At 43.4% G+C, this 17954-nt stretch overlaps 3 protein-coding genes across 4 annotated transcripts in view; 2 read left to right on the plus strand and 1 right to left on the minus strand.

The window, feature by feature from the left end:
• Positions 1 to 6326, plus strand: part of LOC115156663 (protein quaking-B) — a 42018-nt gene extending 35692 nt beyond the window's left edge. For both annotated transcript variants that reach the window (XR_003868303.1, XM_029704208.1), the window contains exon 8: positions 3757 to 6326. Coding sequence is in view for 1 of the 2 variants with exons in the window: in XM_029704208.1 (XP_029560068.1) it covers positions 3757 to 3779 (23 nt within the window). In the remaining variant the exon portion in view is untranslated. The remainder of the gene's footprint in view (positions 1 to 3756) is intronic.
• A 3228-nt stretch (positions 6327 to 9554) lies between these two features.
• Positions 9555 to 11723, plus strand: LOC115156682 (mitochondrial import inner membrane translocase subunit Tim23). The gene is made up of 7 exons (XM_029704229.1): positions 9555 to 9972; positions 10110 to 10168; positions 10292 to 10385; positions 10538 to 10622; positions 10779 to 10837; positions 10952 to 11062; positions 11191 to 11723. Exons 1-7 carry the CDS (start codon positions 9876 to 9878, stop codon positions 11304 to 11306), a joined length of 621 nt encoding a protein of 206 aa, XP_029560089.1. The 5' UTR covers positions 9555 to 9875; the 3' UTR covers positions 11307 to 11723.
• Positions 11724 to 13658: 1935 nt separating this feature from the next.
• LOC115156688 (chymotrypsin-like elastase family member 2A) lies at positions 13659 to 16961 on the minus strand. The gene is made up of 6 exons (XM_029704243.1): positions 16832 to 16961; positions 16352 to 16461; positions 15299 to 15393; positions 14740 to 15020; positions 14400 to 14563; positions 13659 to 14188 (listed from the first exon to the last, which is right to left on the minus strand). Exons 1-6 carry the CDS (start codon positions 16959 to 16961, stop codon positions 14009 to 14011), a joined length of 960 nt encoding a protein of 319 aa, XP_029560103.1. The 3' UTR covers positions 13659 to 14008.
• Between the last annotated feature and the right edge of the window lie 993 nt (positions 16962 to 17954).

Consider the following 17954-nt stretch of genomic DNA (forward strand, 5'->3'; position numbering starts at 1 on the left):
TTCGGGCTTTTGGAAATTGCTCCCAAGAATGAACCAGACTTGTGGAGGTCTACAATTGTTTTTCTGAGGTCTTGGCTGATTTCTTTTGATTTTCCCAAGCAAATAGGCACTGAGTTTGAAGGTAGGCCTTGAAATAAATCCACAGGTACACCTCCAATTGACTCAAATGATGTCAATTAGCCTATCAGAAGCTTCTAAAGCCATGACGGAACTTTCTGAGCTGTTTAAAGGCACAGTCAACTTAGTGTATGTAAACTTCTGACCCACTGGAATTGTGATACAGTGAATTATAAGTGAAATAATCTGTCTGTAAACAATTGTTGGAAAAATGACTTGTTTCATGCACAAAGTAGATGTCCTAACCAACTTGCCAAAACTATAGTTTAACAAGAAATTTGTGAAGTGGTTGAAAAACAAGTTTTAATGACTCTAACCTAAGTGTATGTACACTTCCGACTTCAACTGTGTGTATATATATATAGATAGATAGATAGATAGATAGATAGATAGATAGATAGATAGATAGATAGATAGATAGATACATACATACATACATACATACATACATACATACATACATACATACATACATACATACATACATACATACATACATACATACATACATACATACATACATACATACATACAGAACCAGTCAAAAGTTTGGACACAACTACTCATTCAAGGGTTTTTCGTTATTTGTACTATTTTCTACATTGTAGAATAATAGTGAAGACATCAAAACTATGAAATAACACATATGGAATCATGTAGTTAGAAAAAAGGTTAAACAAATAAAAATATATTTGAGATTCTTCAAAATAGACACCCTTTGCCTTGATGACAGCTTTGCACACTCTTGGAATTCTCTCAACCTGCTTCATGAGGAATGCTTTTCCAACAGTCTTGAAGGAGTTCCCATATATGCTGAGCACTTGTTGGCTGCTTTTCCCTCACTCTGTCCAACTCATCCCAAACCATCTCAGTTGGGTTAGGACCATCACTCTCCTTCTTGGTCAAATAGCACTTACACAGAATGGAGGTGTGTTTGGGGTCATTGTCCTGTTGAAAAACAAATGATAGTCCCACTAAGCTCAAACCAGATGGGATGGTGAATGCTGTGGTAGCCATACTGGTTAAGTGTGCATTGAATTCTAAATAAATAACAGAGTATCACCAGCAAAGCACCATCACACCACCACCTCCTCCATGCTTCATGGTGGGAACCACACATGCAGAGATCATCCGCTCACTTACTCTGCATCTCACAAAGACACAGCGGTTGGAACCAAATTTCTCAAATTTGGATTCATCAGACCAAAGGACAGATTTCCACCGGCTAATGTACATTGCTTGTGTTTCTTGGCTCAAGGAAGTCTCTTCTTCTTCTTGGTGTCCTTTATTAGTGGTTTCTTTTGCAGAAATGTGATCGTGAAGGCCTGATTCACGCAGTCTCCTCTGAACAGTTGATGTTGAGATGTGTTTGTTACTTGAACTCTGAAGCATTTATTTGATCTGCAATCTGAAGTGCAGTTAATGCTAATGAACTTATGCTCTGCAGCAGAGGTAACTCTGGGTCTTCCTTTCCTTTGGCAGTCCTCATGAGTGCCAGTTTCATCATAGCTCTCGATGGTTTTGGCGACTGCACTTGAGGAAACGTTCAAAGTTCTTGACATTTTCCGGATTGACTGACCTTCATGTCTTAAAGTCATGATGGACTGTTATTTCTCTTTGCTTATTTGAGCTGTTCTTGCCATAATATGGACTTGGTCTTGCTCAAACGCATTAAGAAGGAAAGAAATTCACAAATTTTAACCTCATGAAGCTGGTTGAGAGAATGCCAAGAGTATGCAAAGCTGTCATCAAGGCAAATGGTGGCTACTTTGAAGAATCTCAAATATAAAATATATTTTAATTTGTTTAACACTTTTTTGGTTACTACATGATTCCAAATGTGTTATTTCATAGTTTTGATGTCTTCACTATTATTATACAATATAGAAAATAGTACAAATAAAGAAAAACCCTTGAATGAGAAGGTGTGTCCCTCGCTTTCTTCCTCTCTCTCTCTCTTTCCTGGTTATTTCACTACTGTTCAACCTTAGAGACAAGTCGTCATCTATTTTTATATTGTCTTAAATTACACCATTCCTTTCATTTGATTTTGTCAAAGTAAACTCTACCTTTTAATCTAGTCTTTTATTTATTGATGTGGTTTTATAATGATTGTTTTGTGGATCTCATGGATCAGAGACATACAGTACTTGAAGCTGAAACAGCCACCTCATAGCCGTACTCCATATGATCCTATATACTGTATAGTATATGACTCTATACTTCTAAAAGACTACTGAAATCTCTATTAGGAGATTTCCATAGTGTGTGTAAAGTAAGCATTACTGGACCTTCAGGGTAGGGATGGGTTTACATGAGAGAGAATTTAGATAGACATTCCGTTGTCATCTCATTATGCGTTGCCTGTTCTTTTTAGATTATTGTCCTTTTTGCCCATGCGCTTTCCAAAAATAAATTGATGTTTTCTTTAGAGTTTAGACTGCAGACTTGAATCTCTAATTCATATTTATGAAGCAAATGGTTCAAGGGTTGTTTCGGTATGACTTTGTGTGTTAAAGTGATGTTGGTGTATTCTTGGTGTCACTTTGGTAACAGTAGGACTTGCCTTGCTGTGTGTCAGCTATAGTTTAACTGGTGTACATAGAGAACCAAAGATTGAGATAAAAAAAAAAATAATAATAATACTCTGAAAACCAAATTATTATAATTTGAAAATATCTGTTAAAAATATCTGTTCTTAATTCCTTCTAAAAACCACATTTCTTAACATGTCATGGCTCTCTGTTAACTGCAGGCCTCGTTTCTTCTCTAATGCTTAACAGCAGTCTGGAAATCATCGCCAGATCATTTTTAATCAATTAATTGGTCTTCATTGCATTTGGTCTTTTCTGTGAAGACACCATAACGTTACACCACAACGTTACACCACAACGTTACACCACAACGTTACACCACAACGTTACACCATAACATTGCACCACAACGTTACACCACAACGTTACACCACAACATTACACCACAACGTTGCACCACAACGTTGCACCACAACGTTACACCACAACGTTACACCATAACTACTGCTAACCGCTGCAGAACCCAACCTCCAGGGCCTAGTGGTCGTTTCACATGTCTGATCTAGTCCATCGAGGCATTGATGATTAGGATTAGATTATGTGAGACCACTTGTGGTCCACACAAGTCGACTGGGTTGAGAAACACTGGGTTAGTCAGAGCAGCTTTAGACGTCAGTGACACTGTCACACCCTCACAAGAAACCATACCCTCTGCTCTCTCCATGGTTTCTCAGTCTGTAATGCAGCTAGCCTCACTGTAACAGTGTTCAAACCTTCTACAAAGGCTCTTTTACAATGCCTTCATTAGCAGTACATAAGCATTCATAAGTGCCTATGTCAGCAGTCACTGGTTGGCATCTCACATCGTGTCACTTAATGCAGATGCCAGACCTTATGTCAACCTGCGGCTACTGACTTTTAACTGTCAATGTAGTGTTTATGAAGGTGTTGTGTGTGTTTGTGTGACTGGAGTAGATCTTTCATGTGGTCATCTTGACACCACTAGCTGACACTAATCTCTTTCTATCTTTTTCTTTGTGTCTTTTTTATGTTCTCATTTCTTTGTGTATGTCCATCTGTCTCCTAACCCCCCCCCCCCCCCCAGCTGCCACGGCAACTAACCCCTGACCTCTGCCCACTGATGACCCACCCGACTCCGCCTGTGCCTCGCTCGTTGCCATGCTCTGGACAGCAGCCACGCCCCTCCCCCAGAGTCACCTCTGCCTAACCAACCAGAGACCAGCGGCCATGGTAACGACCCTTCAGGACCCAATCAGGACCCAGTCACCAGCCACACCCACCCAAACACTACACTATCAAGCCATGTGCCCCTTTTATAGGAAACCCCACAGCCAAACCACCCAACCACAACCCCCTTCAACCAAATCTCCCCAATCTGCACTGGTCAGATAACCTGGCTCTATTCCTTGCCCTGCGCTGAGTCAATGTGGAGCTATAAAATTATAATAATTCAATCATCCAAATAATAACAGTCATATGTGTGATCATAATTATACTTGTCGAGCACACTGACCCTCCACGCCCACTAGTCTGACTGTCCCTGTTCTCAAAACGTTACTGTCACACAAAACGTTACTTAGATCGGGTTTACCAGCTCACACCAGTTTCACACGATGTCCTCTCTAAGACTGTTGCACCATGCCTGCCTTTCTACAGTGAGCTGAGCCTATGTGTAAGATCTAAGCTCTCCAGGTATAGTCTCAACCACAACGTTACAGTATTATAGAAATGCGGAGAACAAAGTGCCTTTTAGTTATTTAAATAGATCTGTTACAGACCAGCCTTTTTATGAAGGCTTTCTAATCTCCATGAAAGAGGAATAACCTGACGCCATCTTTTCTATCTCTCGACACAGTGAATTTTACAGAAACCATCTCAATGTTGGGGTTTAACATAAACCCACACGTCTTCTGGGTTTAGAGTGAAGTGCCAAAGGGTCAGTTCCTTCCGTTAGTGCAGTAGAACCTTCTCAGAACAGTATTAATGTTGTGTGTTATCTTATTTTGGGGAGTGATGTTTATGTATTTCTGTGCGTGTCTCTGCCTTTGAGAACACACTCTATCGTATAGTGTTGTGTTATTAGATGTGTGTGTGTGTGTGTTACATATTTGAGCCCCTAACTCGCCTCTTGCCAAGTGGTTGTTTTTACTCCACACAAACCGTCTCCTTCAAGACAAAACATGGACACTACTGTACATGTATAACATCTGTAACATCTGTTTTATAATACAATTTTATATTATATTTTTTATGTGAGAAATAACATTAAATTATGTTTTCAGATAAGAACAGTATACCTTACTATGAATATATTTTTTTCATTCAGTTTAAGAGCTAATATTGCCTCCAACCAATGTGCCATTCACAAAGTGTCCGGAGTGTTTTTAAAGTCCTGATATACTGAAAAGCTTCACATTTTCTGGAAGATTCTTGTTTTTCAAGTTCATCTCAGTGTTGCTTACCTTCTGTAACTTCTGTATGTAAAGAAGGATGATTAACTCTGTAGTACTGAATATTAATCTACTCTTTGTACTAACTGACCAGTCCTGTACTTTTAACCGCTTTACTCATATCTGTCTCTGCTTTGGTTTCTTTTCAAATATAAACTGTGTGAATCAGATAATTAAAAAGTGTTGTTAATGTTTAACTTTTTAAAAGCTGGTAAAAAAATAACTCTTTGTACTGGAAAACGATAACATATTATTAAACTGGTAGTTTAAAAAAACTAACAAACTTTGTCACTTTTTCTCTGTAGCATCTAAAGTTTCCTCAGAGCTTCCTTTCTGTGTACTAATCTTAGACACACTGCAGATACTATTGGAATACATATGCTTTAGAAAGAAAGTACGCTAGACATACTTGTTTCCCCTTCCCCCTCATCTCTCTGGCTCTCTCCCACTCAAACAGCTAGACAGATTTTAAAAAGGAGATTCCAAGATGATGGGCAATCTGAAGCAAATCGATTGTGCAACCTAACCTCACTCACTCACTCCTACCTACCCACACACAAACATGCAAACGCATCTGCTGAGCGAACTATACTGGAACACTGTGGCTCTCCCTAACGTATAGTATCTCTCTCATTCCACGGTTAATTACAGCCATGTGTCATATTTTAACTGGTGTACATTCTCTCTCTCAAAGACTGCACCCAAGCACCCATACGGTATATAGACCTATAAAATATTTCTTTGACAGGGCTGTCAGTGGGTTGTTCTCTCCCTGCCCTTCCTGCACCCTCTCTGGGTGTAATGAGGTAATTGAGCCCCAGGCTTGGCTCTGGGCCTGTGTTCTGGATACTGCCCCTGCAGCTGTTGGGGGAGAAGGAGTATGATCTGGCAACCCGCTGGACTACAGTGTGGGAGCAAGAACATCAATATGACATTCCTATGGAAGGAGAGTGGGCTAAAAGAGAAAGATTGAGAATGAGTGCGAGGGAGAAGAAGAAATGCCAAGGAAGAGAAGATAAAGGTTTACCTTTCCCCATATGCTCCCTTTTCCTACTGCGTCATTCTCCCATTTGGGGTTTGAGGCAGATGCACCTGTCAGAAACATCTAGAACACTGTGTGTGTGTGCGTGTGCGTGTGCGCTCTCGATTTTGGCTGTTCCTGTTTTGTCTAGTTTTATGATGTTCAGTCCAGGATCCAGTGACGGAAAAAATACCTTAATAGAAAATTACTCAAGTGAAAGTAACCCAGTAAAATACTACTTGAGTAAAAGTCAAAGTATTTTGTTGTAAATATACTTAAGTATCAAAAGTATATGTAATTGCTAAAATATACTTGGGTATCAAAAGTAAAAGTATAAATCGATTCAAATTCCTTATATTAAGCAAAACTGGGTAGCCAGGGGCACACCTACACTCAGACATCATTTAAAAACGATGCATTTGTGTTTAGTTAGTCAGCCCGATCCGAGGCAGTAGAGATGACCAGGGATGTTCTCTTGATAAGTGTGTGAATTGGACCATTTTCCTGTCCTGCTAAGCATTCCAAATGTAACGAGTACTTTTGGGTGTCAGGGAATATGTACATTATTTTCTTAACAAATGTAGTGAAGTAAAAGTTTTCATAAATATAAATAGTAAAAGTATTTTTTCTTAAGTACTTAACACCGCTGCCAGGATCTCTCAGACCATCGCCAGACCATGTGGTAAGCTCCTCTCCTCTCTGTCTAATCTAGCCTACAGACAATACTAGCCCACAGCTTCCAACACTCGGATAAGCATGTCATTGCTACCTTGAAAGGAAATTCCATATAGCAAGTCAAAACGTACAAATATCTGGGAGTTTGAGTGAATGAGAAGCTGAGCTTCACTAATCATGTTGAGAAGCTGGTAAAGAAGCTCAAGTTGGGCCTCCCGAGTGGCGCGGCGGTCTAAGGCTTCACTACAGACGCAGGTTCGATCCCAGGCTGTGTAACAGCCTGCCGAGACCCATGAGGCGGCACACAATTGGCCTAGCATCGTTCGGGTTAGGGGAGTGTTTGGCAGACCAGGATTTCCTCCCATCACGCTCTAGCAACTCCTTGTGGAGGACCAGGCGCCTGTAAGCTGACCTGGGTCGTCAGTTGGACGGTGTTTCATCCCACACATTGGTGCGGCTGGCTTCCAGTTTAAGCGAGCAGTGTCAAGAAGCAGTGCAGCTTGGCAGTGTCGTGTTTCAGAGGACGCATGGTTCTCGACCTTCGCCTTTCCCGAGTCCATAGGGGAGTTGCAGCGATGAAACAAGACTGTAACTACCAATTGGATATCACGAAATTGAGGAGAAAAAATTGTAAAAGTAAAAAAATAAAAAGAAGCTCATGTTGAGAATAGGTTTTTATTACCTTCATAAGGCTTGTTTTTCTTTGGAGACAGAAAAGCGCTGATACGGCGTACATTCCTGTCTGTGTTGGACTACAGTGATGTAATTTACATGCAAACCTCAAGTTCTACCCTGAAGACATTTGATTCTGTGTAGCATGCAGCCTTTAAGATTGCCACCAACCAAAAGCGTCTCGCACATCACTGTAATCTCCATAGTGCTGTTGGCTGGTCTTCTTTGACTCCACGTAGGCTTAAATATTGGTATACTATGATCTACACTGAATATACAAACATTAAGAACACTTTCCTAACATTGGGTTGCACCCCCTCACCCCCACACTTTTGCTCTCAGAACAGCCTCAATTCATCAGGGCATGGAATCTACAAGGTGTGGAAAGCGTTCCACAGGGATACTGGCCCATCTTCCCAAATCTTCCCACAGTTGTCAAGTTGGCTAGATGTCCTTTGGGTGGGTGACACTACACACAGGAAACTGTTGAGCGTAAAAAATCCAGCAGCGTAGCAGTGTTGCAGTTCTTGACACAAAACAATGTGCCTGGCACCTACTACCAGACCATAGCTGAAACACCAGAATCTTGTTTCCTTGGAGGAGTTTAAAAGTTTGCTTAACTCACATGTTACTGAGGAATGTGATTGTCATTAGGACTTCATGCGGTGGTACATATGGTTGATTTTTATTTACGACGTTTGAATGTTTCTGTAATTGTAACGTATAAATGTTGTTTATGGTGTGTCTATGCCTGATATTTGTCTGAAACATGGTTCCCCCTGTCTTGTTTGGACCAGGTCTCACTTGAAAAATACATTTGATCTCAATGAGACTAACCTGGATATATAAAGGCTATATCAAATAAAATTGTAAAACACCCTGCACTGAGCCTGTTTAAAGAGCCACAATGTTCTCTTCTTGTCTCTGTGACAGCAAGCACAAACACAAGGCTCCTGTTGAGGCCCCTTTCTGTACTGGTTTAGTTCAGCTTTAGTTCAGCTGAGAGAAAAAAAGAGAGGGTGGAGATAGCAAAGATCGAGAGAGAGAGAGAGAGAGAGAGAGAGAGAGAGAGAGAGATCTAGTAACAAGTGTGCATGTGGGAGAGAGAAGAAGAAGATTAAAGATGACATCACAGCTATTTTTCTCACATACACTATTTTTTGGGCTGTGCGCCCTCCTCCCTCCTGGTGATTGGCTGAGGATGAGCTAGCCTCTTGGTCAGTCCGCGTGTGTGTGTGTGTGTGTGTGTATGCGTGCGCATGAGACTGAATAGGGTATTGTATGAGGCCAGCGGGTTCACATATCTCCCATACGGAGACAACAGTTACTCACAGACTGTGCCAGGCAGCTCGAAAACACACACACACACACACACACACACACACACACACAGCAACAATGGCAATCTTCATCGCTCCACTTGGACTGGGCTGAATACACAATAACACAAGGCAGCTACTGTGGCTGCATCTAAATAAGATGTTTTTTGTTATTTGTGGGTGTTTTTTTTAAATCACAATAAATGTATTCAGTATCCCTCTGACCCGCAACAGATGGCTGGACTGTGGACACACTAAGGAGGGCGCAAGCCAAAACATTTGTGTGTGTGGGTGTGTCTATGCAAAACAAAATAGATTTAGAGTGAACAAAGACCTAACACACACTAAAGTCTAATCAAAGAGAGTATTGGTGGTCTCCATAGTCTGGTCACAGATGAAATGGGAATTAAAGGGAAGATGAAAGGAGTTAGTTATTATAATCTTTGGGGTCTGGTCTTTCGGTTACAGACAAACTGGCGTTGAGCGATTTAATGTTACTTTGCTTCCATCTAGCGCAATATATTAGTACCTTAACTGACCCTGTGATGTCATGAACTGTCGCAAAATGATCGGACCCTTCACGCTTCATTTACATCTGAATGTATGGCTTTTGTCATTTCAGTCATCTCAAATGTATTTCGATATGTTTATACCCCCGTATCAAATGCAATCATTGCTTTATTTCACCCCTTTTACGTTTAGTTATTGACCTCAATGCTGTGTTTACCTTTTTTTTTTACGTAATCACCCGTGTGGTCGCTTTACGGCAGAGCGTGGAGGTCAGAGAAGCATGATGAAAAGGCGAACCCAACCATCCATTACAAAAAGCTGATCAGTTCAATACCTGACAACTTACAGTAAGACAGTGTACAAACCTATTGAAACGTCAACATATTACTCCGTTGTAGATACCAGGAAACATCGCTATATAGCTTTTCCAACGAGAACTGTCGGTCCCTCGGCTTGCATCATACCGTTTGGTCTGCTAGGCTAGCTAGCTAACTCACCCAAACAGCATCTCCAGTCCGAAGCATTTGCCGGGTGTGTCTCCAGATCTTCCCCAGACATGGACAACAATGCCCCCGGATCGGGAGGGAAAGGTGGCTTCGGGAGTCTCTTTGGAGGCAGCGAATACTCCAACACAGAACTCGCCGGTGTCCCATGTAAGTGCCCCTGCTAATTTATGTATGTACCTAGCTAGCATGCTAACTAGCGTTAGCTAGACACGTTGACATCACAGAGGTGGTTAAAGGTTTATGTTGAACATGACAACTGTTGAATTGTCTAATTTTCTACACAGTGACTGGAATGAGCCCCCTGTCACCTTATCTCAATGTCGACCCCCGCTACCTCGTACAGGTAAGATATTCTAGTTAACTAGTAGTATACATTTGACCTCAATCAATAAATGTAGAATAGATTTGTGACATTCCCAATAACATGTCGACTAAGATCACAGATGTTAACCCATGTGTGTTCCAGGACACGGATGAGTTCATTCTGCCCACAGGGGCCAGCAAAACCAGAGGGAGGTTTGAACTGGCCTTCTTCACCATTGGGGGCTGCTGCATCACAGGTGAGACGCATACTCCCTCTCTCCCTTCCTCCCTCGGGTTTCTCTGTCTCTCCCTCTCTCATCTCTTCTCTCTGTCCCTTTCACTCCCCCTCTGCCAGATGAAGTTATGTTGTCTGCTGGTTCTGCTTGTATCTGATTCTCTCTGTCTCTAGGAGCTGCGTTTGGGACAGTGAATGGTCTGAGGATGGGGTTGAAGGATACAAGAGAAATGGGCTGGACTAAACCTCGTAACGTCCAGTAAGCACCACTATGTTCGTCCAGTAGAATGTGGCTTTAGTGTTAATCACGTTGGAGGCGGGTCTTAGTCATGCTAATAGAAATGCTATATTGGATGGTGCTCTATATACTGCTCTCTGATTGGCTCACTTATCTGACCTCTGACCTTGACCTCAGGATTCTCAACATGGTGACCAGACAAGGTGCATCGTGGGCCAACACACTGGGCTCTGTTGGTGAGCACTCACATCTTCCTCTCCTCATCTCTTCTTCATCAACATGCTAACCAGGTGTCTGGGTCTTCTGTCCTTAGTATTGTTGTATTAACCATGGTGTGTGTGTGTGTACAGCATTGTTGTACAGTGTATTTGGCGTTGCCATAGAGAAGGCTAGAGGAGCAGAGGATGATATCAACACTGTGGCTGCTGGGACTCTCACAGGCATGCTCTTCAAATCCACAGGTAGGGGTGTGTGTGTGTGCGCGCCCTGTCTGTGATTAGTCTACGTTTGTGCGTCTTGTGTGCTGATATAGAGCCGTGTAAACACCATGGTCTGTCTCACTCATCTTATTGTGTGTGTTGTGTTTCAGGAGGGCTGAAGGGAGTGGCGCGTGGTGGTCTGGCGGGGTTAGCCTTGTCCGGTGCCTATGCTCTCTACAGCAACTGGGACCATATCAGAGGCGGCTCCTCTTCAAGTCTCTACTGAACACGTCCCTGTCTATTTGGTTTCATCCAAAATGGCACCCTCTTCCCTCCCTCCAGATCCTCAGGGAATAGGGTGCCAGTAGTCAAACCCCTCCCACAAATATCAACAGCCTCTCCCCCTGTTCACCTCCTGATTTTTTTTTTTTTAAGGGTTTCTGGGATATTGGAGGAAGGACTGAGATGTCGTTAAACCATGGACAAAATGACCTCTGAGAAACACCCCTCTGTCTACACACAACTGTTCCTGCTGCCCCGCCCACCCGGTGACAGAGCCCAGTCCCTTTGGGGTACCTCCCCTCTCACCCCCATAGATCTATCTGAAAAGCTATTTCCAAGGCGTTCATGTGTTATTGTAATGGGAACTGTTTTTAGAAATATATCTTTTGTTATATTATTGAATGCTGCGTCTGAGAGTGAGAGAGAGTGAGAGAGAGTGAGAGAGAGAGAGAGAGAGTGAGAGAGAGTGAGAGAGAGTGAGAGAGAGTGAGAGAGAGTGAGTGAGAGAGAGAGTGAGAGAGTGAGAGAGAGAGTGAGAGAGAGAGAGAGAGAGAGAGAGTGAGAGAGAGAGTGAGAGAGAGAGTGAGAGAGAGAGTGAGAGAGAGAGTGAGAGAGAGAGTGAGAGAGTGAGAGAGAGAGTGAGAGAGAGAGTGAGAGAGAGAGTGAGAGAGAGAGAGAGAGAGAGAGAGAGAGAGAGAGAGTGAGAGAGTGAGAGAGTGAGAGAGAGAGAGAGAGAGAGAGAGAGAGAGAGAGAGAGAGAGAGAGAGAGAGAGAGAGAGAGAGAGAGAGAGAGAGAGAGAGAGAGAGAGAGAGAGAGAGAGAGAGAGAGAGAGAGAGAGAGAGAGAGAGAGAGAGAGAGAGAGAGAGAGAGAGAGAGAGAGAGAGAGAGAGAGAGAGAGAGAGAGAAAAAAAATACACTAAGCAGAGGGAGACTGGGGCCCTGTTGTAATAGTTTTTACATGCCTCCTCCCTCCCTGTGAAGTAGTCACTGATCTAACATGACTGGAGTGATGGAAACAATGCGGTGGAGATCTGTTTACCCCTATCCAGTCATGCTGTCCTGAGTGGTGCAGCGTTTAAGGCACTGCATCTCAGTCCCTGGTTCGAATCCAGGCTGTATCACATCCGGCCGTGATTGGGAGTTCCATAGGGCGGCGCACAATTGGCCCAGTGTCGTCCAGGTTTGGCCCGGGGTGGGCCGTCATTGTAAATAAGAATTTGTTCTTAACGGACTTACCTAGTTAAATAAAGGTTAAATGTAAAAAATAAAATGTCAGATCAGTGATTACTTCGAGGAGGGGTGAAGGAATGATGGATATATTTGAAGACCTCTGCTGGTGTTACCGACTAGGTATTTAAAGGGAAACTCCTCCACTTTTCAACCTAATTTTCATTTTCTCCAACGCAATACGTGTCAACATTTGGTGAAAACGGTGCATTTCTACGTTTTGTAGAAAAGCAATGTGAAGTTTAAAAAGTTCTACCTGATAACATCAAAAGTGATTTTTAAACTGAGATTTGCAGTGACGTGGGGAGCAGGAACATACCATGCCTTGGGCTAGAAACTTGTAGGTTTTAATCTTACCCTGTGATGTCAGTTTTTTTAGGACATTCTTTTAAACCACAGATCCTAGAAACACTGTTCACATATGTAGACATTGTTTTGATGATGGATAGGAGGTTGAAAAGTGGTGGAATTGCCCTTTAAGATGTAAAGACTATTAGCTCCCTCTTGTAAAGCCGAGTGGTTAGTACAGAGAGCTAAAGCAAGTCTTCTCAGGCAAGGTTATTCATCATCTAAGCATGGTTCATTGAACCACCTCTGCCACACTGGTCTTAGACCTGATCAGAAATCTGCTGGAAACCATGATTGTAGTCCTGTCTCTTGATGTTGGTTGTAGTTCTTCAGATACGAACCACAAGACTCTTCTCTTCAAACTGAAGAGCCATGAGAAACTTTCCCAACGCACACCCTACCAAGGCCTTACAAGCAGTACTGTTCTAATGCAGCTATTCATAGTGAGTACTATTTTCCTGTTAGTTGGGCTTGATGCTGGCCTGTTTAAAAAAGTTACCTCCAAACAGTACTGGAAGTGTGTATCTGTGTCGCCTTGCCTGTTAATCCCACTGTAAGAACAATACAACAAACATTGGAAATACGAATGTGTTGCACTGGGTCTTTATCAGTTGTGCTCATGCTGTTTACATGGTGAAAGCCTGTAGGGGGGGGGGGGATTTGCCATTGTGACTGACTGGGTTTGAATTCACCTGCCACAAACTCAGCTACGCTATCGGTCAGTAAGCTAAACTAATAACCATAGTGTTCTACATCAGAAAGAAGAGCTTCACAATGTTCTGCTTTTTCTTGCTAACTTTATTGGGTGCATGGTGGGAAATGTAGTCAGGAAAGAGTGCAACCAGGAAGTGGAGCAGTTGTTGTGGACAGGGTGGAGGTCAAGGTGTCATAAGTGCCATACAAATTGCAAATATGCACCATTTAAAATGGGATAACATGATTCTGAATGTTACATTTAGCAGAACAGAATGCTCAAGACAAAATTGATAGGTTATGGACATGGAACAACGCTGAATCATTGACATGAGTGTAATTACGAAACAAACTGCAATATGGTATCTCTCCCCAAAAAACACTGCTATAGTTTGATGGATGCAGAGGGGTTGTAAGGTTCTGTGTGTGTGTGTGGTCTAGTGCAGGAAGAAGTCTCTGATGCGGGTAGCCTCGATCCAGGGGATGTAGTTGGCAGTGCGGGTGAACACGCTGGGCTTGTTCTCCACGGTGCAGCCAATGGGGCCGAAGCTCACCACACCGTGCACCTCCCATCTGTCACGCCCCAGCTGGCACAGCAGAGGACCCCCTGAGTCACCCTGAGAGGAGAGGGGGTAGAGACATTGTTAGATCACATTCCGATGTTAATACAAAGTACAAGTATGTATTTCTTCCTCCCTTTTGGGCTCTGTCTTTCTTTCCCATTCCTGCCTTTGTCCCACCCTTCCCTCCCTCTCTCCCTTGCTCCCTCCTCCTACCCTCCCTCTCTGTCCCCATCTCCCTCTTGCTCTCTCCTCCGTCCCTTTCTACCTGGCAGGCAGCAGGTGGTCCTTCTGTATCTCTGAAGCCGGCACAGATCATGGAGTCCCTGACGCGGTCTCCCCAGAACTTCTTCTGGCGGCAGGTCTTGAAGTCGATGATGGGCAGACGGGCCTGGTTCAGAGCCTCAGCCAGAGACACGTTCTCCTTCCCACCTGATACAGACAGGGAAACACCACAGGATTACCTTTGAGTAACATTCTTGTTACTACTGAACACAACCCTGGTCGATGCTATCTTGTCCTCAATCTTAGTTCTCACATAAGTGGTTATAGTCTCCCTCCAGCCTCCCACCTCAACCCTTGTGCCTCCCCCTCTCATCCCACCTTACCCCGAGTGTCTCCCCAGCCCGTCACCCAGCAGTATTGTCCAGGCTTCAGGTTGATCTGTTTGCGCGGCAGGCATGCGTAGCGTATATGGATGTTGGGCACGATGTCGGTGGCAGCCTTGACCAGGGCGATGTCATAGTCTAGCTCGCTGTGTGTGGGGTAACGGAAGTGCTCGTGACGGTAGATCCTCTTCACCGGGATAGTCCTCTCGGGCGTCTCAGAACGTTTCAGCCGATGCTTCCCCAGGACGATCCTCCAACTCCCAGCATCCTCGGCTTTACCCCTGAGACACACAGCATGGTGGGTAACTGAGTTCACACAGGGTTCAGACTGAAACTGTCACAATCCACACAGGTAATCTAGTAGTCTACTAGTCGTTGATGTTTTCTCAAGGTGTATTGACTCTAGTCTTAACTGAGTTTCAGTGTAGGGGTTAGAGACTAGAGCACTCCTAGGGGTTATTTCTAGCTCAGGTTCATGAGTGGTAGCACACAACATTATTGAAATGGCAAATCTTACTTAGGGAGTCAGTGTGTGTCTGTACTGTCTAACTGGTCTTACTTCTGGAAGCAGTGGGCAGCGGTGAGGACCCAGTTCTTGTGGATGAGTGTTCCGCCACAGACGTGGATGTAGTGCTTACTGCCTCTGGGACGAACCTGAGACACACAGGTACCATTAACCCACAAGCAAGACCTTCCTCTTCAAGTAACTGTTCAGTGTTTCCAGATTTCTATGAAATATGACCTGCATTTAATTACAATATGAGTGAAATAATGTTCCTTCCAAAAAATGGCAATTAAGTATTTAAAAAAAGCAGCCTTTCTGTGTTGGAATGGTGTGGGCGTACCCCGACAACAGAATGGTGTGGGCGTACCCCGACAACAGAATGGTGTGGGCGTACCCCGACAACAGAATGGTGTGGGCGTATACCAGTCTTTAAAAATATTCATGCGAGTAGACCGCTGATTGGTCAGCTCAGCCAATGAGCCAACATGACATTGTGTTCTATTTAAGCAATAAGGCCCGAGGAGGTGTGCTTCCTTATTGCTTTTATAAACCAGTTACCAGCATAAATATAACAGTAAACAAGTCGTTTTGCGTTATACCCGTGGTATACTTAAGCAATAAGACCCAAGTGGGTGTGTTCTTAGTCACGACGCAATGGGGAGTGCCTGGATACAAAACATTTATTTTTGCTGCTCTAATTGGGTTGGTAAAAAGTTTATAATAGTAATAAGACACCTCGGGGGTTTGTGGTATATGGCCAATATATCACGGCTAAGGGCTGTATCCAGGCACTCCATGTTGCGTTGTGTGGGGGAACCCACAGCTTTAAGCCAATCAGCATCCAGGAGCCAAACTACCCGGTTTCTAAGAGGAAATAGCTAGCATTTTTGAAACGTCTGTTTGAGATGGAAGTTTGAGGTGTGTTTTTTTCTCTCAAATTTCTGCTTTGGCCATATACGAGTATAGGACTAGTCAATAACATTATTTGGGAAACAAGTTAAATTATGGACAGTTACTTTTAAGGAAAATTTTCACTTAGGGCATAACATTTTTACTTAGAGACTAAGTTGGCAGGTATGTTTATTGGTTGATTTGTTGATTGATTACCTGTAGGGAGACCTGCCATGGCCAGGAGTGAGGTCTGGCCTCGTTGCCAGAGACGATCCGTTCAGCCATGTTGGGTTTGTAGTGTGCCATGCCACAGTCCTTAGGCCAGTCTATAGGAGATAAAATACACATGAACTGTCAGTACAGTCAGACTAATACTGATCCTAGATCAGCCATGTCAAAGTCTGTGGGCCGGTTTAAGAATATCAGAAACTATGGCTGCATTTACACAGGCACCCCAATTCTGATACTATTCCACTAATTGGTCTATTGACCAATCAGATACGCTCTTTTGCCCATAATTGGGCTGTTTGTGTAAACAGCCTTTGTGACTATCACAGGTCAGAACAATTAGAATGATATTTCTTTATGTTTGACTTCGTTTTAGTTATTGGCCCAAGTAGAAAGGGTTGAGATTACACTGAATAAATGAGAGAGAGGTGTAGTCGCTGTTAAGATGACTGTGTGTTTCTGGCTCACCTAGTTGCAGGACTTTGTGCTGGCCCTGGGGCAGTCTGCCAGGGGTCAGGGTGTATGCGGCGGCAGGCAGAGCCGACACACTCAACAGCAGCAGCAGAGATATGAGCGGAGGTCCTGGAACATCAACCATCTTCAGCAGAATCACTGCCTCGTGCCCACAGCTCACTATTTATACAGTGCTGGACAAACTCAGTCATATACACATACACACACATTCATAAACAAACTAATATGCGCACCCCCCCCCCCCCCCCCCTTCCCCCAAGGACAAAAAGGACCACAAAGCCCCAGCGTTGGATTGTTCTCCTGCAGCCAGGGGCTTCTGGGAGGCCCATCAGCACTTTCAACACACACACATTTACACACACACACACACATTCATACATGCGCATGCATGAATACATACACACAGGCACAACACGCTCCCTTGGCTGCAGACATAGGACAAACATGTAGGTCAAACACAGCTGTACTCGCCACTCACCCCATGACGCACATCACCCCCCCATCAGCCCACCTCCTGATCCTGTGTCACGTGACCCGGTGACCTCGAGATGACCTTACCGGTACTTCCCCAAACCCTACCCCCATAAACACACACACAATTGATCAAATCATCACTCTACCCATTCATGCCTACAAGCTATTACACCCCATTAATTTTAAACTGGGTGGTTTGAGCCATGGTATATCAGACCGTATACCATGGGTATGACAAAACACTTATTTTTACTGCTTTAATTACGTTGGTAATCAGTTTATAACTCTGCGTTGCATCGTGCCTAAGAACACCCTTTAGCCGTGGTATATTGGCCATGTACTACACCTCCCCGGGCCTTATTGCTTAAATAATCTCCCTCATAAGGCTTACTTTTACTTATCTAAACATTTACTTAACTATAAATTGTCACCAGTTAACCTCTGTAACCTATCCAATAAAATACAAAACCACTTTATTGGAATTACATTACATTAAATTCATCCAAACGTCCTGAGGGCTGTGGATGGATGAAGTCATCCTATATAAGTATGGCCTGCAACTAGGCCCAAGACTGTACCACTTTCATCCCACACGGAGCATGATGTAAAAAGAGAGAGTAAGAGCTTTGTTACTCTACATGAT

This window comes from Salmo trutta, chromosome 2 (assembly GCF_901001165.1).
Source record: "Salmo trutta chromosome 2, fSalTru1.1, whole genome shotgun sequence".
Taxonomy (NCBI): Eukaryota; Metazoa; Chordata; class Actinopteri; order Salmoniformes; family Salmonidae; genus Salmo; species Salmo trutta.

Bases quoted from the DNA above. Each gene is read 5' to 3' on its own strand.
- LOC115156682 (XM_029704229.1), top strand. From the start codon at position 9,876: ATGGACAACAATGCCCCCGGATCGGGAGGGAAAGGTGGCTTCGGGAGT. The intron at 10,386-10,537 runs GTGAGACGCATA...CTCTGTCTCTAG, and splicing joins TGGGGGCTGCTGCATCACAG to GAGCTGCGTTTGGGACAGTG. The intron at 10,838-10,951 runs GTGAGCACTCAC...GTGTGTGTACAG, and splicing joins CAACACACTGGGCTCTGTTG to CATTGTTGTACAGTGTATTT.
- LOC115156688 (XM_029704243.1), bottom strand. From the start codon at position 16,961: ATGGTTGATGTTCCAGGACCTCCGCTCATATCTCTGCTGCTGCTGTTG. The intron at 14,564-14,739 runs GTAAGGTGGGAT...TGTCTGTATCAG, and splicing joins GGGCTGGGGAGACACTCGGG to GTGGGAAGGAGAACGTGTCT. The intron at 14,189-14,399 runs GTAGAAAGGGAC...CTCTCCTCTCAG, and splicing joins GACCACCTGCTGCCTGCCAG to GGTGACTCAGGGGGTCCTCT.